We start from the raw sequence: 27,746 nt of genomic DNA, 5'->3' as shown, positions 1-27,746 counted from the left end.
TCATAAGTGCATTATTTTCTTTAACGATCGCTCTAAACGTTTTGTCGCACGGCGCAATTGAATTCACGGAGCTCTCGTGCATTCCAAAAAAAATGTCACTTTCATATTTTCGTTATAAAAGTGTGCACAATGCAACGGAGCTTACCTATGGCTCGTGATATGCTGAGGAATCCGTTTACTCGTAGAACACCCACGCAGTTGACAACGACTCCTCCCATGTTATTAATCCGTTCCTGCTCGTCCTGCAGACAAGAAAGAGAGCGCGTCGTATGGTAAATAGGACACACATCATACCTTACTTCGATAAGTCTCGCACGTGGCGTCGCCTGTGACACGCGTCGAATGTAATATCCCCGCGATACGCGCGCGAACTGTCAAGAGCGTCAAAAGTGTCGATATCCGCGTTTGTCTTTACATTTCACGCGTCTCGATTGTTTGTAATATACAGTAGCTTGAAAAACGTTTTAAACATGGTGAAATTGGGAGCTTAGCAAACTGCCAAAATTCAGAATCATTACTGACGGGTTTGTCCAGTAATTTTATTATTAATTATTACTAATTTATAATTACTAATATTATAATATTTATTATCATTTAGCGCCCTCAATTATATTATTATCGCGTAAGTCCGTTCGTAAGGATTCTCAATTTTGACAGTTTGATGTGCTTCTAATTTCGTTGTGTCTAAACCGTATCGCAATCTACTGTACAGAGGATTCCGACAACGTTAAATTGCAAGTTTCGAGAGCACGTCATTGCTCCGCTCTATATCTCTCTCTCTCTCTCCTCAAACATGACGGTCATCGGAACACGGATCGACAGTGACAGGCGCTTGCTCGAGTTTCAAAATTACGAGGATTATCTGGACTCGTTGGTGAGCTCCGCGGACATATACTACCTGAAAAGTAGCAAAACCGCGCGTCAATTAGCCGAGCTCGGCTACCGCTGCACCGGCGAGACCCTGAGCGAGGAGAGCTTTTATCGTCGCTCACGGATCGTCCGGAATCTGCTTTTTCCCGTACACAGACCTTACGTGCTCACGTCGGAGTTCGTAAAGCCCAGCGGTAAGCTAATGGAAGAGTTAGCTCTGCGCGAACGATCCAACCGACTGAATGTTTTGTCGACTGTCATATTCCTCCGACATTTGACGAAGCGCTCGCAGTTCGAGGAGTCCGCTTACATCGATTTCGGCGACCGTCTCGAGAAGGAGAACTGGCTGCCGTACTACCGAGGGGAGAGACGATTGTTGCCGCGCAAACGGGATCTCGCGTATTATCATTGGAGGCTGGGAAAGGCACGTCTGAACGAGAGCCGCAATTACCTGCCGATCGTGGATCCCGAGCGCGGCCTGTTGCTCAAGAATATTCACGACAGACAGATGATCATCGTCGACCCGGCCGTTGCGTCGCCAGGTGTACATACGACACGAATACGGATACACTGTCCATTTTACGAACACGTGATATTATACGACCATGTGGTCAGAAGCAAAATCTCCCACGAGAATTAGGCGACGGTTTAGATGCGACAGGACGATCCGTGCGCATTTGATTGGTCTCGTGTCACAGGCAGTTGAATCGAGTGGACACGGAAGGAACCCACTTACTTCTCTCGCGGGACGATGCGGATTTACCAGCTGCTTCACGCAACCGCGCTTAACCAGCGAAGCCATGGAATCGCCGACCCAAGCAACGTACAACTTTTTATCTAGCACCAGCACGCACACCGCAGTGGTACCGCCATTCAATCTCTGTGAAGAACCGAATGAAAATTAACGATGAAACCTGCCGATGACGGGCGATGGAGCGAATTGTGATGCTGTGTGTGCGTGCGATACTCACCAGCGTGCTCGATTTTGCGATGAACTGCGCGTCCGCGGTCAGGAACGCATCGCGTAGCGCGCGTTCCGGATCCGTGGGATAGTGCACGCTCTCGACCAAATACTGATGGAGATGCGTCGCGCAGTACGCCGCCGCATCCTGCCCTCCGTGCCCGTCGAACACGGCGTAGTAATTTGCTATCGTGTCATCCTGCAATTTGCGACATTGTATCAGTTTGTGCATCGGCGCATCGATCGCACTGAATGAATGAGAACAGCGACTCTTCTCGCTCTCAGTTGCTGTGAATTTCTTTAAATTTCTCAGCCATAAAAAAAAGTTTAAAAAAAGTTTATTGAAATTAAAAAGTATGTAACAAGTCTTAAAAAATTGCCCAACACCTGCTGAGAGCGTCAAGTCCAGTTGTTAGCAACTTTGTCGCCGGCAATGATTACCTCAGTATTGATTTTAATTGGGTTGTCGCGCTTACCTGAATGTTAAAAATAGTGTGCAAGTCGTGCAGGACCACGTGACGGTCTTCCATTTTTCTCCGGGCATTTCTGGTAGCACCCACCGCCACTTGCGGGGTCGACGAAGGCGGCGGCAGTAACGCCAGCCTGCTGTTATCCAAATATCGCCTGCAAATCTCGTTGACTTCGTTCGTGACGGCCTGCATGAGCTTCAGAGGCGCGTACGCTATAAAATCGATTGGTTTAAGTTAGAGTGTGAGTCCACTGCATTTCGATCATCGCCATGCGAGCTGTCCGTTCTGAAGAGTCCGCTTTCAAACACACATCTCCCAATGCGATTATATATTCCCAGCTGTGTACTTTATCGTCGATCCCGTCGCGGTCTCGCGATGTTTAGAAACTAGATTTACGCGGCTCTTCGAACGAGCGGCTCGCATTTCGCGTGCTCGGCAAGTATCCCTCGTAAAATGCGCGTGCAATCACTTACTCTTCTCCTGCTGCCTCAGTCCGCAGATCTCCGGCTGCTTTTTGCATGTTGACTTGATCGCTTGTATCACGAGATGCACGATATACGACTGCAAGCTCGGTGGACAGTATCTGCAATCGATCGTATGCCTGTTATTACTCTGACCACTTCGCAGAAACGGCCTCTCTAAGTATTTTCCCGTAGGTATCTATGTCCAAGACAGCGTATTGCGAACCTACGCGTGTCGCGTACTGTAAATTCATGCAACTTTGACGACACAAAGGATCGTTTAACGGACAGTTTTGCGCGCGTATTGTGTTCAGAGAGAAAGAAATAAATCAATATCAAGTTATATGAAATGGAACATTGTGCACCTCGCGTCACGCGGGTTGTTGCTCTGGAATTCCTCAACGTGTAATTTCACGTCGTGTACGAGGAATTTCCACAGGATGTCCCGCCTCTAACAGAAAATCGCTCAAGGACGGATTCCTTGGAGCAGCTAACTAACTCTTTGAGGAAAAAATTATCGGTACCGTGAGATAATTCTCAAATAGCACGCGGCTAAGTGTGATTAATCGTGTCGTCCGATTATCTGATATCTATAATCGTTTGTCTAATTATACATACACGATGCTCTAGAAATCAGTGCGTGCGGCTGCAATTCACCGCGTAATCGATAAAAGAATATTAAGCGAAGTTTAAACAACGAAATAAAATACAAGGGATTACACAGAGAGAATTTTATCCGTAACAATTACTACGGGGGATTTTGTAACTGAATGAATTTTGTAATCGATTGAAATGCGCTATTGAAACACTTGCTATGTTTCCAGCGATATTTAAGCTTGATCTATAATGTGTTATTTGCTTCCTGTTACTTTTTCTTTATCTCTTTCTGACTCAAGCCTTAAACCTTAAAATAAAAAAAAAAAAAAAAACAGAAAACAAGAAACAGGAAGCAAAGAACACATTGTAGATCAGGCTTTACTGTGTTCCTTAGCGAGGTAATCCTTAGACTAAATGTCCTTAGTGACACAGTCTATTTCTAGATTATCAAAACATAGATTAGAATTGAAAAAGAAATTTATATGAAAAAAACTATAGAAATATACTATTAATATAGTATATAAAAAAATTTTATAAATATATAAATTATAAAAAAGATAATATTTTCCCCGTGAATTTGGCAATAGGGAATAGGAAAATAGGCAATAGGCAATAGGGAAAAAGTGAGTGTTTCACGAGACGAATAAAAAAAGATCCGTGTGCTTGGTCGCTATCTCTCGTTTATCACTCATCGTTTTATCACTCGTCGTCTGTTCTTTCCGTTCGTACTGTGTCACAAACAACGAGCGACTCGGGCGTTTCGGTCAGAGTAGATAACGACGCAGCGGCGCGGAAGTGGTTTTCATTTCTCTCTCTCTCTCTCTCGGCTTGATTCGCAGAGAACTCGTCTCGCGGAGTTCGCGCGAAAGGGCGTTATGTGCACTCTCGCGAGTCTCTTTACGCAATTCCATCCTTCTCGCGCGCACCTTTTGTTCTCGCGTGATGCGCCGTGCAGCAATGCGTAACTTTTTGCGCGCCGACTTCTTCTAGATCGCGCGCACGATGCTACTCGGCCACGACAATGCGATGATTTTTATCGCGGCGCGTGAGGAAAAGGAAGCAGAAAACGCGTGGAGAGTATTTTCAGACGCCGTGCGCGCAACTACAATGCGAACCGCTTATTGAGATTGACGAGATAAAATATTTCGCAACTTGGCGTTTCTCCTCGCAAAAATAGACTACTGCCGCGGTGCCAATACACAGGGTGTCGTGGAAACGTCGATTTCAATCTCATTGTCTTTTCTCAGAAAGGTAGTTCTCTGGGACGGGTGGAGGAGGGAGGGGGGAGGAGGGAGGGGGGAGGAGGGAGAGGGGAACCGTTGTTCGCATTGAAGCGTTCACCGAACGAGAAAGGGTAAAAAACGTCGACGTTTCAAGCTACAGGAAACGTTGAAACGTTTAAATAGAATGTTTAAATAAAACGTACATGAAAGAAAACGTCTGAGTAAAGCGACGTTTCGACAAATATTACCAAGCGTTATTTTGATCTCGATTTGGCTGCAGAGCGTCGAAATATTTTGAAAGATACTTGTAAACAATAGATTCAACTATAGCGCGCGCGTTTGTGTGTGTGTGTGCGTGCCTGTGCAACATCGCTGACGCTCACGCGATATTTCAAGATCAAGCGAGATATAGTAAACAACGACCTCAATGAGTATCTCTGTTTTATCCAGTGATAACCGGTGTTCGAAACAAACAACACGGAAGCACCTTGTTCCCGCGTTCGATAAATGCGCGAGGCGACGCTTCGACGGAATGTCAAAAATACACACTCACATCTCTCTCTCTCTCTCTCTCTCTCTCTCTCTCTCTCTCTCTCTCTCTCTCACACGCGCGGCGCCTAATCCAAACAATAAACACATGCACACAGGCGCTCACAGCACGCATACAGGAAACTTACGTCTGATTGAGGTACTGTAGAGTCACGCTGATGATCTCACCGACGATCTCGCCCTCGCTGATGTCGTAGCCGCTCACCTTCACCGGCAGCTGATCGTCCGGATTCACCCTCGCGACGAACTCCGCGAAGAAGCGCGCGTACGCGCCGAGGTAGTCGCCGTCCACGCAGTCCGTGGCCATTGTCGCACGTGCCTGCGAGGAACGCGCGGGCACGGCGTCACGCGTCGCTCCGCTACGCCTCCGTTTACGTTCCGCTCGGCTCGACTACGCACCACTCGGCGGCGCGCGTCCAAGATCACGCGTGATAACGCGTCGGCGTTGTATACAGTCTGTCTGTCTCTCTCTCTCTCTTCCTCGCACTGAAGCACACCAGTAGCACCGCGCGACCGCTCCGTCCGACGCGGCCAAAGGCGTAACGCACTGTGCTGACACCGATACGCGTTATTTCCCGTATATAGGTTACGTCATTCATTCAACATCTCGTGTACACGTACACGCGCTGCGCCCCGCACATACACAACACTGTCACGCGCGCTTCCGAAGAGTGCAGCGAGGGAGGGACGGTTAGGTCTGTGGTTGACGCGTCGCACGTAGCGCGGAAGGAGAAACGGAGCGGTGTCTAATGAAGGGTAGGAGGAGGAGAAGGAGGAGGAGGGAAAAGGCCGGTAACGAGAAGGGAAGGGCGCCACGTTCAAAACAGCCGAACGGCATCCTCCTATGTGCTCGCGAACCTCCGGCGTTCCTTGGCTTTCCTTTTGCACTGACCACTTTTGCGCGGATTGACTCTCGCCGCGCGTGTGCGGCGAGAAAAAGAAGATACTACTGTCGTAGAGTAGTGGAATGGGAGAGGGGGTAAGAGATCACGCAGTCGACGCGACCGACTGCGCATGCACGACTACGCAACCTTACCGACTAGCAGCGTGACAGGAGACTCAACGGATTTTTTTCGACGTCGGGAGTCTGCGAGCGCGACCTTGCACCTTGGGACTGTTCGAATTATGTTCGCGTCACACTGTCGTCGTGGGTATTTCTTTTCTTGAGAATAATGCGAAAGGGACTGTCGGCAGCTTTAACACGAGATAGTACTGCACTACCGATCATTCTCAATTCTCACGGCGTGACACTCCGGCATCGCGTCATCGATCGCTATCTTGTCGCGCCGCGTTCCGCGGCGCTTTCGCTTTCATCGCGCATGTTTAATCGTGCGGAAAGGTACCCGGGTTTACGCGCTGCGCGTGAGTCAATTCAAATAACAAATGCGTATGTGTGTACACGCTATGCTCAAATATTAGCAATTTTCAAATATTAGCAGTTCGCCGCGCGCGTACGCACGCACGCACGCACGCGCCGTTACAGTATAGTGCATTTCACGTCGAGAGGGGATTTTTCTATGCCCTTTTTCATTTCTTCGCTTCGTATTTGCAGATACGAATTCTCATATTTCTTCTGTAACCACTCGGGTAGAGGCGCGTTCCAGTTCTCCGGCGGTTTGTCCCTTTTCTCCCAAACATCGTTCTCATAATGCGGCTGTAATCGTTTAATTCGACGCTGCTTCTCGCTCTCGATCAAGTCATTCTGCGTCAAACGTCAATTTTTTGTACACTGAGAAAGAGAAACACTTTACTTTTATGTGCAGGATATAAAGTTTATTTCTCTGAAACAAATTTTATTTCTGTGAAATAAATTTTGTGTCCAACAAATAAATCTTCAAATACCTTCTTTTTCAGTATACAATATTTGGACCAGCAATGTTACATTAAGAAAAAATACTTGAAAATTTATTTATGGGATATAAGGTTTATTTTTGCGAATCAAAGTTTATATCCAATAAATAAATGTCTAAATATTTTTTCTCAGTATAACATTTAGGCCAGTGAAACTATACTGAGGAGAAATACTTGAAAATTTATTTGTAAAATATAAGGTTTATTTTGGTGAACAAACTTTATATTCCACACAAATAAATTTTCAAATATTTTCTTTTCTCATACACAATCAGAGAAGTGATGTTGCTGAAATAAATGCAATAACCTACGTACAAATGCTTCTTCCGATTTGTATTTTTCCCATTGATAACAGTTTAGGTAGTCTGTTTTCCATTGAGTGCAATCGATTGGCTCGCCAAATACAAAGTATTGGTCAAAACGAGCTTTTATACTGGTACAGTCATCATACTCTGCCTTGTATATCATGCAAGGTCTCACCTGATGAAGAAGTACGGTCATTTAGTGAAACATTCAACAAGATAACATAAGAAAAAATGTGTGTATGTACCATCCACTCCAACTTGCGACGAGGGTTTTCCTCTTCCTTCTTCTCGCCCATAATGACTAGAGTTTACGAACCGTGAGCTTTTTCCAACGTTAGAAACCTAACTGCTTACTATATTCGCCGAGTATGCTTCGATTCTATGTGTCTGACACGCAGAAAGTCATGCGCGAATCGCATAGAAGCGGCACGTAGCATAAATATAGGTTAGGGAATAGGTTAGGAATACGAGCTCACGCAATGAGATTATATAATCATCGTCTCGTCTTGTTCGAAAACTAGTAAGAGGAGATTTCTCCGATGACTTTTTACTTCTTTCGATATTCAACACGCACCATAAACATTGAATTCCCAACCATTCATTTTTACTTAAATCTGTCGCATATCAGCTCTGTTACAAGCAGTATCTTGTAATTTAACTCCTGTTAAATCGTACTATTTGAAAAATAAAAGGATTGTTTAATCTGCTTTTAAATCGTAATAATTAAAATTGTGAAGATATTCTAACCTCCTATGGAGACTGCTATTTGAAAATAAATAATCCTCAGGCGTATAGTTGCATCATCAAAAAGTGACTACGTTCACCAGAGATAGCTGCCTTGCAACTGTGTAAAATTCGTGAATCTGATTGGAGTATGCTCTTAATTTTGGTTGAATCCAAAAGCGTGTACCAATCAGATTCACAAATTTTACACAGTTGCAAAGCAGCTTTCTCTGTGAACGCAACCAGTAAAGGGACGTCTACATTGGAAGTAAATAGCAAGAAGTAGGAAGTAAGAGTAAGAAATTGACCAACCACAGTCGAATGTGAGAAGAATAATCAACTATGATTAGTCAATTTCTTATTCTTACTTCCTACTTCTTATTGCTTACTTCCAATGTAGACGTCCCTTAAAGACCGTCTGATCCATTGTTTACTCGTACCGCAATCTCTATTCTTCATTGGCTATTTCAGAAATCCTACTCGATGGATAGAATTACTTTAATAAACCAATTATGATAAATAAATCTTAGATTCTTTTGCCCTGATTGGCTAATTAAATGTTACTCTACTCACCGAGTAGGGTTTCTGAACGCAGCCATTGTGAAAAGTGGAAACTCATAGCCGAGTTTTTGGAAGTGAACGTCACTCATTGAAATAACGGGTCTAATGTTGCTTGGACCCATTATTCCTATTTAACAAGCAAATTAAAGGTACGAGTCTAGAGAACCTCTAGTACAGAGAATCGCCAACTTGGGCTGCGTTCCGAAATTCACTGCCAGTACTGAAAATCTATAGTTTATGTCACGTATTCTATAGAATTTCAGCATTTGCAGTAAAATTTCTGAACGTAGTCTTGGTGACCAGCTACTCAGCTACTCTGCGATTGGCTGGCATAAACATGTACGGATTTGGACATTGCGATGCCAATGCAAAACCATATATAATATAAATATAAGCATTTATTCTGCATTGGCGTCGCAATGTCTAAATCCGTATATATTTATGCCAGCCAATCAGCTGGTTACGTGACCAAGTTGATGATTCTCTGTACTAATGACTCCTGCACACAGGACGCGGTAATGCTTGCCGCGCGGCGGAAGTTCGCACAACAGCCAATCAATATGCTGCTTTCCGTAATAACCTTCTAGCTCTTACTGAAAAACAACATATTTATTGACTGTCGTGCTTCCGCCGCGTGGCAAACATTACCGCATCCTGTGTGCAGGAGCTATCAAGGTTCTCTATGCAAGTCCAATGATCCGTAAAGCCCGTATCAGACTACTGACTGCACAGGCCGACCCGACTGCAGACTACGACTGCCGATTCTCAATGGACCAATCACAGTAAGGCGATGAGTCGGCGCCTCACTGTGATTGGTCCATTGAGAGTCGGCAGTCGTAGTCGGCAGTCGGGTCAGCCTGTGCAGTCAGTAATCTGATACGAGCTTAAAGGTGCGTTCAGATGGAGAAAGAAATAGCGTAACGGAACAGTTACGGAAAAGAGATATAGTGGAGGTCAGCCAATCAGAGTAATTCCGTTTTTATTCCGTTCTGTTGTTTGATAGGTAAGTTTCACATGGCACAGAACTGTTACGGAACGGAACAAAAACGGAAAACATTCTAATCTATCAACATCGAAAATTGTAAAATTTTGTCCACTTACCCATTAATCGCTTTTAGAGCGATTAATCCAAGGCCAGTCGAAAACGCTATAAAACCAGCGGTACACGATACTTGTTTTCATGCTGGATTGCTTGTTGGATGGAAATACTCTGTTCTGATTGATGCATTTCTGAAGACGGACCAATTAGAATAGAGTATTTCCATCCAGCAAGCAATCCAACACGAAAACAAGCATCGTGTACCGCTGGCTTAAGATTCGACCATGAATACCGGCCATAAGTACAAAAGTGTCAAAAGTGCAAGCAACGCGAACAAATCTATTGAATAGCGAGTTGGATAAATTTAATAAAAATGAAATATAATTGCATTGAACAACAAATAAAGAATTATGACGTAGTTTTCAAAATTTAGAGATAGTCATCAAAATTTAGAGATTTTACGAAAATAATCGATCTATTGATGAAGAGAAACAATGGGCGCATTCAGTAGAAAAAGCGCTCAGTGAGCAATCAACGATTATTGGTTCTTGCTATTAGATCCCTAAATCTAGACCAATTACATTGACAAATTACTCAACTGTTGTGCAACTGTTGAGTCTGCTGAATGCAGCCAATGAACATCGTTCAAATAAAATGCGATCTAATAGACGCTTCAAATACTTTGATGCGTCGTATAAACCAATCATGGTTTTCTTTGAACACTTCAAAGCGTTTGCAATGTCTAATGGATCGCGCCCATAATCGGTCGAATAACCTACACAAGCACGCGGGTCATGACGTGTTGCATACGCCAGTGTATATATGAGCAGTTGAGTGGGATCTGGGCAGTGATGCGCAGCATGAAGACGCGGATACATCCGAAGCTGATTGGAGGGGGTACACACACACACCACACAAAAGAACTGCGTATGTGTGACCTCAGTTGCTCGACAGCCGGATGGCTCGGCTCACACGTACGCAATTCTCTTGTTGTGTGTATGTCCCCTCCATTCGTTTTTGGATGAAGCCGCGTCTTCGTTCTAGCATCATTGCCCGTATCCCCCTGTCACTTTTCTAACCTCTCCGCTGCTCGCGCTCTACGAATGTCCCGGTGTTTCTGGTGCGGTGACTGGTGCAATAATCGATTAACGGTGATTTAATCGGGCGAAAACAATAATATGATGTCGCGGTCAGTGCGCGCAGAGACTCGTAGTCGTGCCAAGGATGACATTAAACGAGTTATGCAAGTGGTTGACAAAGTTCGTCATTGGTAAGTTTCCCAAAGTAAGTTTTGAGTGTTCATCGGTGCAGTAGAGTCACCAAGTCTCGCGTTTGTCATTCTTTTCGTTCGCAAAGAATCGCAAATTATAAAAAGAAAGCAGAACTCGCACTTTTGCTCGTATTTCTCAAGTGGATCTCTAAAAAGTGTGGAAAGAGATGTATAGTAAGTACTTATTCTTCAAGTTGAAATGCTCTTTTTTACAAGTAAGAGATTATATTAAATATTGTAGAAACATTTGAATAAAAACAGAAACATTTAATTTTCATAGAAATTCTGAAGACTACTAATAAAGCATCATGAAATTTCTAACAGTATTTTTCAGTTAGCGATTTAGACTTTATTGGGAAGCTTCAAATATGTTAGAGATATTTATTTTTACTTATCCAAAGTATACATAAAGTTGAAGTATATTGTATAGCTTTTTACATGTATATACAGCAAAATGTAAATTAATTAGTACAAGTTGTAATACAATTAATTAGTACAATTGTAATCTTATACATATATGTATTGTAATACAGGGAGAAAAAATGGGTTACTATAGGAGAAACAACTATGAAAATTTACAAGTGGGTTCCAATCTCAACGCTTGATCAGGTATTTTATGCAAAAAAATTTGCACTGATTGCAATCAATAATGCAAGTAATTAAATCAATTAAGAATGTGTAAAGTGAATAAGTGAGTAAGAATAAGTTTTGCTTTGTAGAAGAAGAAAGGAAAGACAGTTTCTGATAAAGAAAATGGTTTATCAAGGAAAGGAGGAATAGACTCTTCAAATTCTAACTTTGGTCTAACCGAGGATTCCAACACATGTGAGTTTGATTTTGGCAATTTTTAATAATGTTATTAATGCTCTTAACATTAAAGAATCTTTTGATACTCCAGGTTTCTCCACTGTCAGCGACTCCCAAGGTCTGACAGATTTCTCTGCCCATCTGGGATTCTCGGAGGACTCCAATTCGCAGAATAGCGAACCTACACCTAAGAGATTGAAGACTGACTAATGTTCAATCTGACACCGTCATCGTTATTGTACGGATCGACACATTTAGGAATCGCTGTCTTTTTTGTGAATTTGCACTTGGTAATTTTTTGTTGAGTCATACCTCTCCATGTGGATGAATGTGCAAGAGAGATTTCTCTTTCCTGTTTCATCCAAATTTAGTGAGATCTATTATAAAGATAATATCTATTATATAACATATATAATATATATTATATAGAATATATATGTTTATATGTGTGTATATATACATACATATATATACATATATATACATATACATACAGATATATAATCATATGAAAAACATTAATCCTATGGAACATTTTAAATTATGTGAAATGGAATTTATATTTTTTTACATATGAATTTATTACAAATTGCCTCATTGAATTTAGGAATTAGAAACGACTCGCTAATTGGATAGAATAAAATCTCTCGAATGCTCAATCCGTTTATTAAATCTTAGTTTTTTTTTTTTATGTATTACGTCACAGAAATTGTTACAGAGAGATCAGGAAAGCTGAAAAGGAGCTCGATGATGAACGTTAGGAAAGTTTAAAGTATAAAAAGCGGATTGTACATTCGTAACGATTGTAGCGACGTTGGCAGTATTATTTTCTTTGGAAAAAACTTTCTCTCTCGTTCGAATAATATATCGCAGACAATGTCTCGAGATATACTTGAATGCTTCGTACGATTATTTTTGCTATGAGTCAGATACTGGAAATACACGTGCATAGATAGACGTACTTATAAATATGTTCGCGCTTTCAATTAGTCGTTGAAAGAGTCATTGTATATACATCAGATATCATTTCTCTCGTCTATTCGTACTATAGGAGAACTTGCATTCCTTTGCGTTACGTTATAGCACCGTGACATGTACAAAATAAGCTTGATTCGTATGAATAAAATAGTTGAATGACATACTAAATGTGCGTATTGTACGTCGCTTGCGAGAAGAGTTACGATGTTACTTGTCAGGCTCTGCGCGAAGAACCTCTCTTCTCATTAACTTTCGTCGTGTATCTCCGTTAAAACGCATAAAATGCAAGTGATTCGTTGACGTTATTTGTCTCTCTAATTTCTTAGAAAGACTTACTTTCAAATTGTTGAGTATAAGACGCTAGATCAAAACTCGACTGCAATACTTTATTAAAAACCCGAACTTTTTATAAAATCTTATAATGTATACTTAGAGCTAATTTAAAGTATTTACATTGATATTTAGGAACGACAAGCGAAATATATATGCTATATATTTCGCTTGTCATATATATATATATATATATACACATTATTATTACATAAAGAAAATTAACATTTATTTATATGTGATTACTTTGTTGGATGCTTTACCAAGGCAATATCTTCCCATCGTACTGTACAAAACAACCGGTATGCTTTTCCGTCAGTAAGTTCAATGTGTTCAGAATGCAGCCGACGCTAGTTTCGACGTCCATCGGAGCGTTGCTGCCGCCCAAGTTCGTGCGTACCCATCCTGGATGTAAACACGTTACCAAGATTCCATCGGCTTTTAAATCGACGCTCATTGACTTGGTTGCAGCATTAAGTGCGGCCTGAGTCCGAATGAACGAGATTAGATAAGATACTTTGAAAATACTTAATTCATAAGTGCTCTCATATTACAGATACAATGCAAATACGATTAAGACGTATAGTCGTTCGTATTGATGAAGCCCAATTTTGCAGCATCGTAAGAATCGATGAGATATTCTGAATATGAGTTTTGCAAAATTTTTATAATAGTTTGAATAAATCATACATTATGAATTGTAATAGTAATACACGCGCGACATATTTCATATATCTTATTGAATTTCAATAAGACGAGTAAACACAATATGTTCTTTCTACTTTTTGGCATAATTACTGAAAATTGGGCTTCTCTTTGTAGCAACACTTACATCGTATAAATTACGGTATTTTTACATTATTTATTGAATTCAAAATAATCTATCGATCTCTTGCACAAAGCCGCGCTAAGAGACGCTGTATTATTTTAAGAATTAACGTGCTCATTTCATGATCGATTTTGCGTCAATTTATTAACTGATACGACGCGATCATATCATCAATATATGATACGATATAATATATCAATATATGATACGATATAATATATCAATATATGATACAATACAATATATCGGCTCATGAGAGACCGCGAAATCCTTACCTTGCTACATCTATAAGGATAAAAACCGCCGTCTGTATTTTCAGCGATACTGCCTAGAATAGAAGTCATATTGATGACCGCCGCTCTATTAACGTTCAGCTCTGTCTTACTCTCAGCGTTTTTCGCGGCCGTCTTCAGTAACGGCAGGAGAGCCTTGAATCATTACAGACGCTTATTAAGAACGAAGAGTTCCCTTAAGAATTACCGCTGATGGACGTGATGAAGCGACTGTGAGTGTACCTTCGTGAGCATAATAGGCGCCACGGTGTTCACCAGAAGAGCATCCGTGATCTGCTGCTTTTTCACAAGACCGAGACGCGTGAATTTGCTAGAAATACCGGCATTGTTGAAAAGAACGTTGAGACCGGCGCCATTGACTTTCCGGCTGATTGTGTCCACGATTCTTTCATAGCCGTCCGTATCCGTCAAATCTAGAAGAAAGAGAATGTAAAACACAGGAACAATCGCTGTTTAACGCGCGCATAAACTCGCGAAACTCGCGCTGCTGATTTATTCAAATCTCGTCGGACATTAGTGGCGACCTCAAGCGAGTTCGATTTGCTTTACGTCGCGCGATACATCTCATTAATAATAAAATCCGGCTTGTTTGCGTTGTGTACTTAAGCGTTCGGCAAGTGACTACATTTCGCGGATAATTATTTCGACGTGACATGTTTTACTTAATTAGTATTGATACGTTCATTGATTGCCGCAAGGTTAAAGATTGTTTGGGAAGAGTATCATTATTCTGCATTATAACGATTTCTAGAATGTTATCTCACGCTGCAATAATCGCGCGATATCGTGATAAGCATGAAAAAGGTAGCGAAGCAATTAGTATCGACTGTTGGGGGATTTAAAGAGATCACGGTATTTCTGCGAATTCTTTTATCTCGTGAAATGTAAGACAAGCTCCTCTTATATCGTTATTCCGTTAGGCGGATCATATTGATCGATTACACACAGCGTGACTTGCGGCATGACGTCTGAAAATACTTTCCATGAATCCAGCTTTCCGCGTAATACGAAAATCCGAAGGAAAAAGCGCAAGGTGCGCGTACGTCGATAAAGAAGGAAAAACTCGATCTTTTAATATGTTATGCAAGGACGACCTATAGCTTTGGAATTTCTTAAGTTTAGCTTCACAACTTATTTTAATCGGAGTTTAAAATCGACCATCGTTGAAGGTCTATCCAAGTCTAAACTTCTAAACTAGACCTAAACATGCATAATCGCATTGTTTATATGCAGAAGGAAATCAACCAATCATGGTCCGTAAAAGGATGCCTCTTATGTTAGACATATTTTACATTAGATTAATAAATTTTCTTGTGCATATGAATAATGCAATTATGCGTTTGGATAGATTTTAAACAATACCGGCTAAAGTAAGTTGTGGAACTGGGTTTTAAATCAACAAAGTCTGCACAAATGTTAACTGATGTTGTGTGTCATATCGATCAGCAACAGTATTCAATGAAACTGCAGTTTTTCTTTTTCTACAATAGGACTGTCTGCGGTGTTTGCACAACGCGACACGCTCAAACGTTTCCACGATTCCATATCTTTTTTATTTTTTCTCGTTATGCGTGCAATCTTTCGTTACTTTTTATCACGTATTACGTTTATTTTTGAAGTATTAACGTCAACCAGCACTCGGCGTACATTGTCTTATTTCCATCTCGAGAACTCCGACAGATAAAATCATCCTGATAACCGCATAAAAACCTGTATGTGTGTCTATATTATTGATGAGAACCCACACAACAATTTAAGATTCATAAAAGAAAGTTCAAGGACCATGAGAGCCGTAGAAAATTCATAATGTATGCCAACAACACGAAGTTGTTAACTTACCAATTTCGATAATGTGTATATTGGGTGACTCATCAGCGAGCGCGCGTAACTCCTGCAAAAAGATAATTTTCGTTATTTTCTCATTCATCTCGATTTTAGGCGCGACACGCATTGGGCAGCAAGGTTATCGCAATTACCGCCTCGACGGCAATTTAATAAGATTGCAAGGGCAGAGAGAAACCGGTCTCGAGCAATCCTGCCTTACCGGTTTGCGCGATCGATCAACGAAACATCTCGAAATCGACCGCTCGCTAACTCATCGCAGATTATAGCGTCGATTCGCGACTGTGTTCGTAACAGTCGCAGGACACGCAGGACGAGAGTAACGAGCTTCGCACACTGGACGCGATAAAACGCGATAGCGATGAACGATATCCAATGGGAGCTCTTATTTCTATTTAAAGCGGAGTTCTCATTGGATGCCGCTCATCACTCGTCGCCCATTGTGTTCAGTGTGCGAGGCCTACGAGGGAAGGGGTAGTGAACGTATAGTAGATGGTGGTGATGGAACTCATGACGAGTAGGCGTTCACCAGTGTCAGTGTGATTGGGTCAGTCCTTGCGACATTTGTACGCGAAGCGGACGCAACACGTGACTCGAGATCGCGAAGGATTCAAGCGGGAAAGATAGATCGTGTAATTCATTCTTACGCACGAGGAGCGAAGAGAGTAGCGATGGCGCCGATCTGTAAGTGCACTTTTCCCGATCAAGCACGCGTCAGGATATTGCATAATACGCGATAACAGAGAAGTGCCGATTGGCTGTTTCTTACCGTTGCCTTGCTCGCGTCTCGGCAAGTCGCGAAAATATTGTCTGGCGGCTTCGGTGACCCGGCCAGACCCTTCACCAAACCCAAGCCCAGGCCGCGGTTGCAACCGGTTATCAGGATCGATCTCATTGCGTCGCGCGTTCTCTCTCGATTCCAGTGCAGCTCGAAACTCGACGCGATCGGTTGATCTTCAGCGCGAAAAGAACGGAGTGGCTTAAGTGATGACGTATCGCGCCGTGCGTTTCATCGGCTGACGTCACATACTCGTAATTGCGATCGAATGTTGCCGATTATCATGGCGACACTGACGGTGTTCACGCGGCTCGTGTCATTTCACAACGCGCACGCTAAGTTGCTCGGGTTACCGTATCGCCGGGAGCTGTTTAACAGATGCGGCGGCTTTCTTTACGGTTACAACAGAAATGCGATGGCCTGCATGTGCAGTGAGTGTCCGGAATGACTCTGCGGTTCTACTGAAGCGTCTAAGATAGGACTACTGCGATAACTACATTCTCGAATACGTTATGTAAAAATAGCGTGCACGCGCGCGCCAAATAATTCGAACCGTGCGAATGTGATTTAAAGGCGTTTGAGAAGTGTTTTGGGAATGTCTCATCAATTTTAACATCTGATTTGTCATTGTGGCGATTTTTAAATATCTACTTTGTTTGACAGTGATGTTTTTATTTTAAAAAATGGCATCATATAAATAGTTGATCATAAAATGGCATCAATGAAATACTTAGCCTCTTATTGATCTGTTTTGTTGACAGATTTCGTGCATGAGTGATTTTGTGATTCTTTTTCAGCGGAGCAGAGCTACATGTATGATCTCTTAGTCATTGGTGGAGGTTCTGGTGGATTAGCAGCAGCCAAGGAAGCTGTGGAGCTGGGAGCTAAGGTAGCTGTTTTGGATTATGTGAGTCCTTCTCCTCGTGGTACTACTTGGGGCTTGGGTGGCACCTGCGTCAATGTAGGATGTATACCAAAAAAGTTAATGCATCAAGCTGCATTGCTCGGTGAAGCTATTCATGTATGTAACTGTTGAAAATTAATCTAATCCAACTATAGTTTGAAGTGTCTATGACTTAAAAATTGTCTGATTTTTAGGAAGCAGCTACATTTGGTTGGCAATTACCAGATCCCAAGACTATCAAGATTGACTGGGAAGCCATGAGATCTGCTGTACAGGATCATGTCATGTCTGTCAATTGGGTCACTCGTGTTGATCTTAGAACAAAGTGAGTTATTTGCTATTCTTAATTTATAATAAATAATAAATTTATTTAGATTTACATTTGTAACAAATATTAAGTTTGTCGACTTTGTATGCACTCTGTATGTTTCTAACTTTAGTATTCATGTTGATACAGGAAAATTGATTACATCAACGCTCTTGCATATTTCAAGGATGCACACACAATAGTTGGAATTACCAAGAAAAAAGAGGAGAAGGTCATTACTGCTCAAAATATATTGATCGCGGTGGGTGGTAGGCCTAGGTATCCCGATATTCCAGGTGCTCTGGAGTATGGCATAAGTAGTGACGATATTTTCAGTTTAAAACATGCTCCAGGAAAGACTCTTGTCGTCGGTGCTGGATGTATCCTTTTTTGAACGAAATCTGTCATTTGTTGTCAGATATTTATCGTAAAAAATTGTACGGATCTTTTTATACGCATTTTTCTTAACGATAAGATAGACATCGGTCTGGAGTGTGCTGGTTTTCTCAATGGGTTAGGCTACGATGCGACAATAATGGCCCGATCGATCGTGTTGCGTGGATTCGATCAGCAAATGGCGAATATCGTCGCCGAGGAGATGGAACATCGTGGCGTGCACTTCATTTATCAGGCAAAACCGAAGAAGATTTCCAAGCAAGACGACGGCCGTCTGCTCGTTGACTGGATCGACAAAGTATATATTTGCGAGTCTACTACTACTACTACTATTACTACTACTACTGTGTGTGTGTGTGTGTGTGTGTGTGTGTGTGTGTGTGTGTGTGTGTGTATGTAAAAGTGATAAATATCGTTCAACATATAACATAATTGATATCTTTTAGGACGGAGAAATTCATCAAGATGTGTACGATACCGTTCTATTTGCTATCGGCCGGCGGCCGCTCACGGAAGAACTCAAACCAGAAAACGCCGGTTTGAAGCTTCACTCGGAAAACAATAAGATCGATGCAATTAACGAACAGACGAATGTTCCAAACATTTACGCGGTCGGCGACATACTTCACGTAAGTTTACACGATTTTTAAATCTGCGTTTTTCGGACTTTGTAGTTTGCAGTCCATAGCGTCTTCAGCTGGCTTTGTATCTCATTGCGCAAAGTGCACGGAATTGTCGTTAATCCACCATGTTCGTCATTGACCGAGATAAAGTAGTGGGGAGTATAGAATGCGAGAGAACTTCCTTAAAAAGTCTTACGCGCGCAATGCCAGGCGTTCTAGCGAATTGATTTCAATAAAATCGAGTACAATAGATCGAAATGCGAACATAATTGCGAGAGAGAAAATTGCACCATGATGTAGTATGGCGTGTGATGTAACGTTTATTACAGAAAAAGCCCGAACTAACGCCCGTCGCTATACACGCGGGTAAATTGTTGGCGAGAAGACTGTTCGGTAATTCATCTGAGCAGATGGATTACACAAATGTGGCAACCACAGTGTTCAGTCCTCTGGAATACGGATGTGTCGGGCTGAGCGAGGAAGCGGCGGTCGCGCATTATGGAGAGGAAGAGATAGAGATTTATCACGCTTATTACAAACCAACAGAATTTTTCATACCACAGAAGAACGTCGCTCACTGTTACGTGAAAGTTGTCGCGCTTAGAAACGGCGATCAAAGAGTCCTCGGAATGCACTTTATCGGGCCGAACGCCGGCGAAGTGATTCAAGGATTTTCAGCTGCGGTTAAGTAAGTATCTCAGTCTTATTGTTATGCGATAACTTCTCCAAAATTTAGATTCAAATTTCTTGAAATCATAACTTTTATGATATAATATAATATGTAAAATGGTAGTATCTCATATATTAAATATTTCGTTATGCTTTCGCACACATAGGTGTGGCTTAACATTCCCGAAACTGAAGTCTACCGTTGGAATCCATCCAACCAGCGCGGAAGAGTTTACGCGCCTGTTCATCACCAAGCGTTCAGGTCTGGATCCGACACCGCAGAGCTGCTGTAGTTAGACTAATGCATATGGACTACGCAATTATTTAGGAGATTACGCAGCTCGTATTCTTGTAATGAAAACCAACCGACTTTTAATTCTTTTTGGACGATATAATTTTTCACCGCTATGTACGAGAACGTTAGTATTACCGTACGGTACGGCGAAGGGATCTACAAAGAGAACGAACAGCCCGCTGCAACGTCGCATTAACAGTAACTTTTTATATGCATTATTTTTCCAACAAACAACACATGATTTTGTCTTGCATTATACATACAATATGTGATAATTTATTACTCATCAGTGTGATAATTCGTACTGTAACAAACTGTTAAATCCGAACGGATACTGTAATAAAACATTAAGAGAAAGAGATCACGATTGATACGTGTCTGTCGCAGCGATTTCCTCTATGAATAAGAATATATTCTCCTAGACTGTTTTATTATGAAATCAATGAGTGGGAACTGTGTCGAATATTCGCCTTGATTTCATCTTTACAAGTATCCACTTATCCCTATAATCATGTCTATTCATATATATTCCATATTCTCGTGAAAGAAAATCTTTGTCATCTATGTTCAAGTCACATAGATGAATAATATAAATAGTTATCACTTGAAATTTAACTCATATGATATACTTCAATTTTTATTCAAAGTTAGAGTGAAGTTTTTTAATTGAATTACATGATATATATGACATTTGTAATCGTGATTTAAATCGAAAAACTCGTCTATTTCTGAATTTAGATCTGAATTTTCTCATTTCAGACGAGTTTCAAGTAACAACTCTTAATGAGTCTAGAACAAAAACTGAACGCAGGCTCAAATTTTACTCCGTCAGTTTCACCACATAAATTTCATATTACAGTCACGCTTGACGAGAAATGGCGATGTACACGGCCGTCGCTTCTCCGTCGATTCCCAACGAATCTACTGCGGACACCGAAGAAAATACCATAAGCATAGATGTGAGGGAAAGTTGTCTGAAAGCAGCAAAACATGATCCTTGCCCGTTCGTGAGTGAAAAAACGAAATTGCGTGCAGCGTATCGACGAATTGTGCTCGATTTTTAATGATTACTATGCCTCTTCAGAAATTACGATGGTCCTTCGGAATTAATGTGGAAGTACCGGTGATAAATTTAACTTGGGATAATTGCACGTTATTAGCATATGCCTGTTCACACGTGACCATGATATACGACTATAGCTCGAGAACAGTATCGCCGCTTCAAGGCCACGTCGGTATACGTTTGATTTTGCGGCGAAACGTGCTATTTCCGCACCGCTTTCTGTCCGCATTGACGAAAGAGGTTTTTGCCTTGTTATTTAGCAAAATGCCGTGAAAACATTGGCGACTACGCGTGACGCTAAGTGGCTGCTGACAGCTGATTTCGAGGAAGATTGCGCAGTGTTTGTTTGGGACACGGAGAAAAGGCAAATACTTTTTGGAAGATTACGTTTTGCGACAATTACGTAACCGATTGCTGTGCTGAAAATTTAACTGTTACTTCAATCTGGAATATTTAATGCAATCATTGAAATGTATAGAGTTCCTGTTTGTACTTTAATCAAACCGCATGGAAATGAAGGCATGACAGCTGCTTGTATCAGTCCGAACGCTAAATACATAGTCACCGTCAGCAATGGAAAGTGCCAGAACGTGCATTTTTGGTTGTGGACTTACGGCAGGGACAAACCGAACGGTTCGTTCTCTCGATTTGTCCATTCACGTTAATCACTTCTCTATCTTAAAACATTCGAAATACGGTATCAGTGGTGTAATTTATAACTTATATCTTTATCATCGTTAAAACAAACGTAAAATTTTCAGCGTCAATCTCGTTGACTGATACAATATCTGAACGTGTCAAGGAAGTAATTTTCAATGACGAATATCCGGAACAATTTGCATTAACGACCGATTATCACGTATTGTTCCTAATTTGGGTTGGTAAAATTTTGCAATTAAATACTTTCATCAGATCTTTCAGTTAGTATGAAAGAAATATATTTTCCGGTGTAATTTTGAAAAGAAGATTATAACTTCAGTATCGACGATATTATTCCTATATTTCTTTCGAATTTTATGAACAAGGACGGCGATGCTTTGAGCTACGATTGTCCCAAAACGACTAAACTTCAACGTGTCGGAATTTTTAATGGATCTTGCTATGTTTCGAAAATGCAACAAGTTTTCACAGCGACTACAAACGGTGCTTTTTATTTTTCAATAATTATAGATACGATTACTAATTCTCGACAATTTTTGTCTGACGTTATGAATATAATTGTTTCAGGATGTATCTTAGTGTGGGGTAACGTCTCTCTCGAGGAAAAGCGCAAGATCAATGATTCTAATTGTGAGAAAAAGAAGAAACATATCAAGACTGTTAATTTACAGAAATGCAATATCACCGTTATTATCGAGAACGACAGGTGTCTTTTATAATCTGATGACTGCCTTAAATGTCATACGCGTCACTACAATTAATGTCGCGTTAATATTGCAGCATGCTCGTTACAGGGAACTCAAATGGCCGTGTTGCTTTCTATGATTATCAATTGAGACTTTTATATTGGTATGAAAATTGCGATCTCGATTCCATTAGATGGATAAGCTTCGATCTTCGATCCAATTTCCAAGTTACAGCATCTGCAAAATCGACGGACGCTACTTTACAACGCTCACCATTTAACGTCCGAACTTTCTTTGCTTGTAAGATATCTATTTTGTAATATTTTATGATTTGTATAACAAATGTAAATCATTAACATCTTCTCGTTTCAGGTTCCTGTACGGGAGTAATCGCGTTGATAGACATCCCGAAGCAAAAGTGTCATCCTGTATTGCGTCAATTGGCTGTGGCCGCGACCAGCTTGGATACTCATCCAGAAAGGTAAAAAAATTTAAAACGGTAACTTGATAATTACCTCTCTCGTCAAGAATTACGTTTTACATACAATGTTCAAACGGATTTCTGTCGATTCTCTATTTTTATCACAATTTTTATAAAGTATACAAAAGTATTTTCTCAACTACAGTAACTACATCGTTGTGGGGGACGTACAGGGCACTGTGTACTTGTACAATCATGAAGAACTCGTTCTGATAACATCCAAGAGCACTTTAGACTTCCAACCGATTCTCAAGAAGCAAATAATGAGCGAAAATATCGCTTATGTTACTTGCCCGCAAACCCACGAGTCTCTGAAAGGCGTCACAGCTCTTAAGTTCTCGCCAAAATGTACGTATTGATGAATCTCATATCTTTTTCTACTAAGTTAAGAAAGAAGAATTATGTCTTTTACAGACGAGAAAAATTTTTTTGCAGGCGATATGTTGGCGTGCGGTTTGGAAAACGGGGCTCTTTGGATTCTGCATCATATTACTCTGGATCTGTTGAGCGAAACACTATACAAGCACTCTGTCGCAGCTATTAATAAAATTATCTTCACGCAGTGTGCCGAATATATGGCTTACACAGTAAGAAAATTCAACTGTAAATTAAAGGAATTACTATGGAAAAATCTTTCATTTTTTCTGAAAGCGTTATCTGCGCGCGTTGAGCGCTTATTTTCAAATATAATTTGTAAATTATTTGACATTTATACACATAATTTCTTAGGAAAGTACGACAAACTTATTCGTGCTAATTACAGACAAATCTTGAGAAAAAAGTTGACAAATTCTTGAGAAAAAAGATTTATTTAATGTTTTGTAAAGAGACTTATTTTTACAAATTATATTTTCACGTGTACGTGCCATGAGGTATCTCTTATAAAAAACATAAAATTTTCAAGTTCTATATTTCTTCCAAATATCTAAGAATTTAACTTTCAGGACAATGCGCTGACAGTAGTGGTATTCAAGAGAAACACTGACTCCTTGAATGACCACAGCACATGGAACTTGATTGGCAAATATCACTCGCATTATCTGCCCATCAGGGACATACTTTTTAGTCCGGCCTATGTATCTGACTCTAAGATACCGCGTTTTTTCTCCTTGGGAGAGGATCAAGAGCTTGTTGAATATGATCTCGAGCAAAGGTAAATTGCTTTCGTGGGAATTGTATCTATTCAAGTATTTAATTTAAGTGATTTAATTAAATTATTCCAAGTGATTTATAACAATCTTGTCCAAACATTCAAAATAATTATAATTTGTATAATATATACATATGTATAATTCTATTACAGTGGACCATATCCAGAGCCAGGGCTTAAAATTTTGCACATCAAGCGAATCGAACACACCGCCACTCCTCTTTGTCTAGCGTGGTACTCTGAGTGCGGCAACGAGAATTTCTTTATTATTTCAAATTCTGAGGTAATACTCCAGCTCACTCCTTCGGGATCTACAGACAAAATATAATATCATATTCGTAATTACAGTACAAGTACAAGATTTTCAACGACGTCACTAAAATGATACGCGGTACTTACTTAGGGCCAACAATAGGAGAACCAGTACAAAATTTTCAGGTAACGTGACTGGACGTCTATACACTAATGTATAGGAAGCATTGCAACTACCCGATGTTTATTTATTTAGTATTTTATCTTAATAATTGCATTGAAATCACTGTGACATCGATAGATCCTAACAGACAAACTAGTGGACAATAAAGGCTACATGGTGTTCGCAACCAATAGAGAAATTGGTCTTCAACTTCTACCTTTTGACGGTAATCCTTACAAGATTCACGGTATGACGGGACATCCGCAAAAAGTTAGGCATTGTACATTTGTGAAACATTCTTTTTTACAAAATGATATTACATATATTTAAATATATCTCGCCTTTATTTGCAGATAATGGACATCTCTATCAGCAACAATAAGGAAATCATGTTTACGATAGGCTACAACGATCCGTGTGTTTTAATGTGGGAAATTCGTCTGAGGTGAGAATATCTTAAGAGCGGTTGAATGTCGTTATAGTTATATTAAATTATCGGAAGCGAGGAATTATATAATTATTTTATGATTTGCAAAAAATTATACATATTTTTTATAAGTTAAAAATTTTACCGGTAAGGAAAAAAATTACTTATTTCGACGCGTTCAGCAGAAATAAATCACGTAAAATTTTTTGCTTTTCTGATATCATCGTCTTACTTAGTTATGATGACGAGTCATGAGGTTTTATGTCAGACTGCGAGTAAAAAAGTATTTTTTCCCAGTTCTGTTGACACAATGGCGCGCTCAGGCGGACGGGGAATTTCACCTTTCCATTGTCTCATCGAAGGTGGGAAAAAAGGATGGCTGATGAATGAGATGAAGGATCTGTTTTATTACGCCCAGATTTTGCATCAAGGAGAAAATACAACCGCTGCTAGAGTCATTACCGACACCGTGGTCGTCGAGAATATTCCAAACCTTATGCGAGCTGTCGGATATTATCCCAGTAACGAAGAAGTAATATTTGCGTTATGAGGTGTTGCATGAATCTCAATTTTAATTAGTATAAAAAAATGAATAAAATTCAATTTTTTATTGACTGCTAGTTCGCTAGGAAGAATCTATTTTCTAGATAAAGAACATGATGAGAGAAGTATGCTACCGGTATCACGCTGAAACCGGCAAACTTACCGAAAAGATCACATTTGAAGAATTTGTGCAACTCTACGTGAATCATCGACCAGCGTTCAGACTCACCATGAATCATATAAAGAAGATTTTTCATGCTTTCGTAGAAGAGCGCACTGCTAGTGTAGAGGATCCTTCTCTAACGCGAGAACAATTTGTAGAAATATTACTTGGTAGAATATCGGAAGCTTCATTTGAAGATCTGAAGCTTGTCGGTATATTCATTACTTATTAATAATCGATTTTGCCAAAAGTGATATAAGTCCAACTTTAATCCATTAGAGGGTATAAGCTAATCGATTGATAATATCTAATCTTACATCTTATAGGACCTCTAGTCCTTCATAGGCCTTTTTAATCTCTATTCTGTATGAATTCGTATAGAATTTGCTTATTTTTTTAGTTTAGTTACATGTCGGTGAAAATAACGAATTGTGTTTTAGATGTGTTATCTGAAGAAACAAATTTAACATTCTAGTAAACAACTCAATCTTCGCTTGTAACCACATCGAAATACATCTTCATCTTATTTCTTTTATATTACAGGTGACCCATTGTCTCTTCAAGAAGCATACACGTATCTCAAATTACTTGCATCGTTCGACGAAGAAACGACTGCAATTGACCAATCGAGTCTGTCGGAAAAAAGCACGTCGTTTGATTTCAATTTTCTTCCACCGGTAACTAACCATTTGCGCAATTTGATTTGAAAACGATACGCGACAAAAGGTGTAAATATGTAGAATAAATAGGAAACTCATCATTAGGCTTCCCGAGAGTAATGTATTGTTTACGTTATGATACAGAGAATATCTTACAAAGATTTCACCATGGACATCATGGACGTTGAATTACCGGAGGGAGGAAACTAGGGCTGACAATTGAAGAATCAGCGTGACAGTTACTTTGACAGTATCGGTGCTCTAAGAGGCATAGTTTATAGCTATTATACAGCTGTAACGAGCTGCATTATGAACGCAAGCAATCCACAAATCAAAACAATGACAACTGCAATTGTTTTCCTTTAGAGTTTAGATTAAGATTAAGAAAAGCGCTAGGAAGAAACGCTGGCGAAATTGCCGTCGACGTTCGTGTTCGTTCGTTATCCGTTCTCTCGATTAATGTAAAAAGAGATACAAAAAACGAAACTCTCGAAGGAATAAGATAAAAGAGCACGACGGACTGCGTTTTTCGTAATCCTCGTCTCCGTAATACTGCTCGGTGGGTATTTGTTAATTTTTAAATACGGCGTTTCCCTATTTGTGATTGCCGCGCATTAATGTCAAGGTATATATAGACATATGTATATATTTATATACTGTGTATATATACTATATACACACATCTATATATACGGTATCACTTTATGAATCGATATATCACTGTTTGAAAGATAAGTGCTTGCTCACCTTCTTGCCGATTTAACTCGTAAGTTCATCTTTGCTGATACGTTATAAGAAAATTAGTCACGGCGGCTACAAACTATTACTATTGCTCGGGTTGTTCTCGATGTGGCACAGAACTGTCTGTCGGCAAAAAGAGCTGTTTCGATTGCTGAAAGAATGTCGTTCCATTTTGTACAATACGAAATAGACTGGAAGCAAGAAAACATTCGCTTCTCGACAAAGATAAATCGCTTTAAGAAAGTTTTAAAAGGTAGTGATTCAAAACAACGTCTTATCGAAGGAAACGACTAATGAACTGGAGAACATGGTGCGAATTTAATATATCTGCAATTAAAAAATTTGGAACACGATTAAAAAAAGAAAGGAAAGGAAACTACAAGACTGCATGTCTGCGATTGGAGGAAAAAGGACGTTACTTCGTTTAGTTACTTCGCGCTGGCTCTTCGAGCTAATAGAGATACTCGGGTTTTGAGCGCGGACAATCACAATCGCATTCGGTGGCATACTGGTAAATATTCCAAATCGTAAAACACAGCCCTGCCCTCACGAAGCTAGGCTCTTGTACGATCTTCTTGACTCTACTATTTCTGCCTACCTATTTCATCTACCTACGCTATATATTTATACATGGCGCTGTGTTGAAAGAAGTACAAAGAAATGTACACAAAAAACTGCTGATATTTCATTCTTAAAAATTCTAGGACGTATTTACAAGTATGTACAAACCTACGCATACACACACACGCGCGCACATATAGACATACATATACGCACTTTCTCTCTCTCTCTCTCTCTCTCTCTCTCTCTCTCTCTCTCTCTCTCTC

At 40.4% G+C, this 27,746-nt stretch overlaps 8 protein-coding genes across 19 annotated transcripts in view; 5 read left to right on the top strand and 3 right to left on the bottom strand.

The window, feature by feature from the left end:
- Window positions 1-6,372, bottom strand: part of LOC116851343 (serine-rich adhesin for platelets-like) — a 54,572-nt gene extending 48,200 nt beyond the window's left edge. Inside the window, exons 1-6 of the mRNA XM_032830666.1 lie at window positions 5,260-6,372; window positions 2,775-2,884; window positions 2,308-2,513; window positions 1,842-2,030; window positions 1,607-1,750; window positions 146-242 (exon numbers count right to left, since the gene is read on the bottom strand). Of these exons, the coding sequence (XP_032686557.1) occupies window positions 146-242; window positions 1,607-1,750; window positions 1,842-2,030; window positions 2,308-2,513; window positions 2,775-2,884; window positions 5,260-5,438 (925 nt within the window). The 5' untranslated portion in view covers window positions 5,439-6,372. The remainder of the gene's footprint in view (window positions 1-145; window positions 243-1,606; window positions 1,751-1,841; window positions 2,031-2,307; window positions 2,514-2,774; window positions 2,885-5,259) is intronic.
- On the top strand, window positions 463-1,612 carry LOC116851350 (cilia- and flagella-associated protein 299-like). Its single transcript, XM_032830679.1, has 2 exons — window positions 463-524; window positions 713-1,612. Exon 2 carries the CDS (start codon window positions 794-796, stop codon window positions 1,508-1,510), a length of 717 nt encoding a protein of 238 aa, XP_032686570.1. The 5' UTR covers window positions 463-524; window positions 713-793; the 3' UTR covers window positions 1,511-1,612.
- A 147-nt stretch (window positions 6,373-6,519) lies between the features above and the next one.
- LOC116851355 (UPF0545 protein C22orf39 homolog) lies at window positions 6,520-8,196 on the bottom strand. 2 transcript variants are annotated; one of them, XM_032830688.1, is made up of 4 exons: window positions 8,035-8,196; window positions 7,533-7,961; window positions 7,298-7,462; window positions 6,520-6,833 (listed from the first exon to the last, which is right to left on the bottom strand). In XM_032830688.1, exons 2-4 carry the CDS (start codon window positions 7,581-7,583, stop codon window positions 6,609-6,611), a joined length of 441 nt encoding a protein of 146 aa, XP_032686579.1. In that variant the 5' UTR covers window positions 7,584-7,961; window positions 8,035-8,196; the 3' UTR covers window positions 6,520-6,608. The 2 variants fall into 2 exon arrangements, with proteins under 2 accessions (XP_032686579.1, XP_032686584.1); XM_032830693.1 differs by having other exon boundaries at window positions 7,533-8,111.
- Window positions 8,197-10,454: 2,258 nt separating this feature from the next.
- On the top strand, window positions 10,455-13,099 carry LOC116850808 (B-cell CLL/lymphoma 7 protein family member B). 2 transcript variants are annotated; one of them, XR_004379444.1, is made up of 5 exons: window positions 10,455-10,880; window positions 11,414-11,489; window positions 11,600-11,705; window positions 11,779-11,977; window positions 12,406-13,099. XR_004379444.1 is itself a non-coding variant. In XM_032829489.1 (4 exons), exons 1-4 carry the CDS (start codon window positions 10,789-10,791, stop codon window positions 11,895-11,897), a joined length of 393 nt encoding a protein of 130 aa, XP_032685380.1. In that variant the 5' UTR covers window positions 10,455-10,788; the 3' UTR covers window positions 11,898-13,099. The 2 variants fall into 2 exon arrangements, 1 of the variants encoding a protein (XP_032685380.1); XM_032829489.1 differs by having other exon boundaries at window positions 11,779-13,099.
- On the bottom strand, window positions 12,351-16,892 carry LOC116850801 (C-factor). Its single transcript, XM_032829479.1, has 5 exons — window positions 16,729-16,892; window positions 15,957-16,008; window positions 14,340-14,530; window positions 14,100-14,252; window positions 12,351-13,479 (listed from the first exon to the last, which is right to left on the bottom strand). Exons 1-5 carry the CDS (start codon window positions 16,852-16,854, stop codon window positions 13,255-13,257), a joined length of 747 nt encoding a protein of 248 aa, XP_032685370.1. The 5' UTR covers window positions 16,855-16,892; the 3' UTR covers window positions 12,351-13,254.
- Window positions 16,363-20,292, top strand: LOC116850777 (thioredoxin reductase 1, mitochondrial). Of its 2 annotated transcripts, none has more exons than XM_032829432.1 (8): window positions 16,363-16,643; window positions 17,535-17,758; window positions 17,836-17,966; window positions 18,099-18,328; window positions 18,428-18,642; window positions 18,791-18,973; window positions 19,297-19,655; window positions 19,804-20,292. In XM_032829432.1, the coding sequence occupies exons 1-8, from the start codon at window positions 16,631-16,633 to the stop codon at window positions 19,931-19,933; spliced, it is 1,485 nt and encodes a 494-aa protein (XP_032685323.1). In that variant the 5' UTR covers window positions 16,363-16,630; the 3' UTR covers window positions 19,934-20,292. The 2 variants fall into 2 exon arrangements, with proteins under 2 accessions (XP_032685323.1, XP_032685315.1); XM_032829424.1 differs by lacking the exon at window positions 16,363-16,643 and adding an exon at window positions 16,970-17,168.
- Window positions 20,293-20,571: 279 nt separating this feature from the next.
- Window positions 20,572-21,304, top strand: LOC116850813 (cilia- and flagella-associated protein 251-like). Its single transcript, XM_032829509.1, has 2 exons — window positions 20,572-20,938; window positions 21,016-21,304. The coding sequence occupies exons 1-2, from the start codon at window positions 20,807-20,809 to the stop codon at window positions 21,265-21,267; spliced, it is 384 nt and encodes a 127-aa protein (XP_032685400.1). The 5' UTR covers window positions 20,572-20,806; the 3' UTR covers window positions 21,268-21,304.
- LOC116850734 (cilia- and flagella-associated protein 251-like) lies at window positions 21,174-27,740 on the top strand. Of its 9 annotated transcripts, XM_032829371.1 has the most exons (18): window positions 21,174-21,358; window positions 21,473-21,627; window positions 21,756-21,871; window positions 22,020-22,137; window positions 22,222-22,360; window positions 22,435-22,640; window positions 22,713-22,821; window positions 22,967-23,169; window positions 23,257-23,408; window positions 23,766-23,974; window positions 24,125-24,254; window positions 24,320-24,409; window positions 24,525-24,656; window positions 24,740-24,831; window positions 25,111-25,345; window positions 25,461-25,731; window positions 26,063-26,196; window positions 26,323-27,738. In XM_032829371.1, the coding sequence occupies exons 2-18, from the start codon at window positions 21,516-21,518 to the stop codon at window positions 26,386-26,388; spliced, it is 2,514 nt and encodes an 837-aa protein (XP_032685262.1). In that variant the 5' UTR covers window positions 21,174-21,358; window positions 21,473-21,515; the 3' UTR covers window positions 26,389-27,738. The 9 variants fall into 9 exon arrangements, with proteins under 9 accessions (XP_032685262.1, XP_032685245.1, XP_032685254.1 ...); XM_032829354.1 differs by lacking the exon at window positions 21,174-21,358 and having other exon boundaries at window positions 21,365-21,627; XM_032829363.1 differs by lacking the exon at window positions 21,174-21,358 and having other exon boundaries at window positions 21,365-21,627; window positions 26,063-27,740.
- Window positions 27,741-27,746: the final 6 nt, after the last annotated feature.

This window comes from Odontomachus brunneus, unplaced genomic scaffold, assembly GCF_010583005.1.
Source record: "Odontomachus brunneus isolate Ranch 3 - 2012 unplaced genomic scaffold, Obru_v1 Obru_scaffold_006, whole genome shotgun sequence".
Lineage (NCBI taxonomy): Eukaryota > Metazoa > Arthropoda > Insecta > Hymenoptera > Formicidae > Odontomachus > Odontomachus brunneus.
Note: the sequence above shows the minus strand (reverse complement) of the source record. Positions and strands in the feature narration are given on the sequence as shown.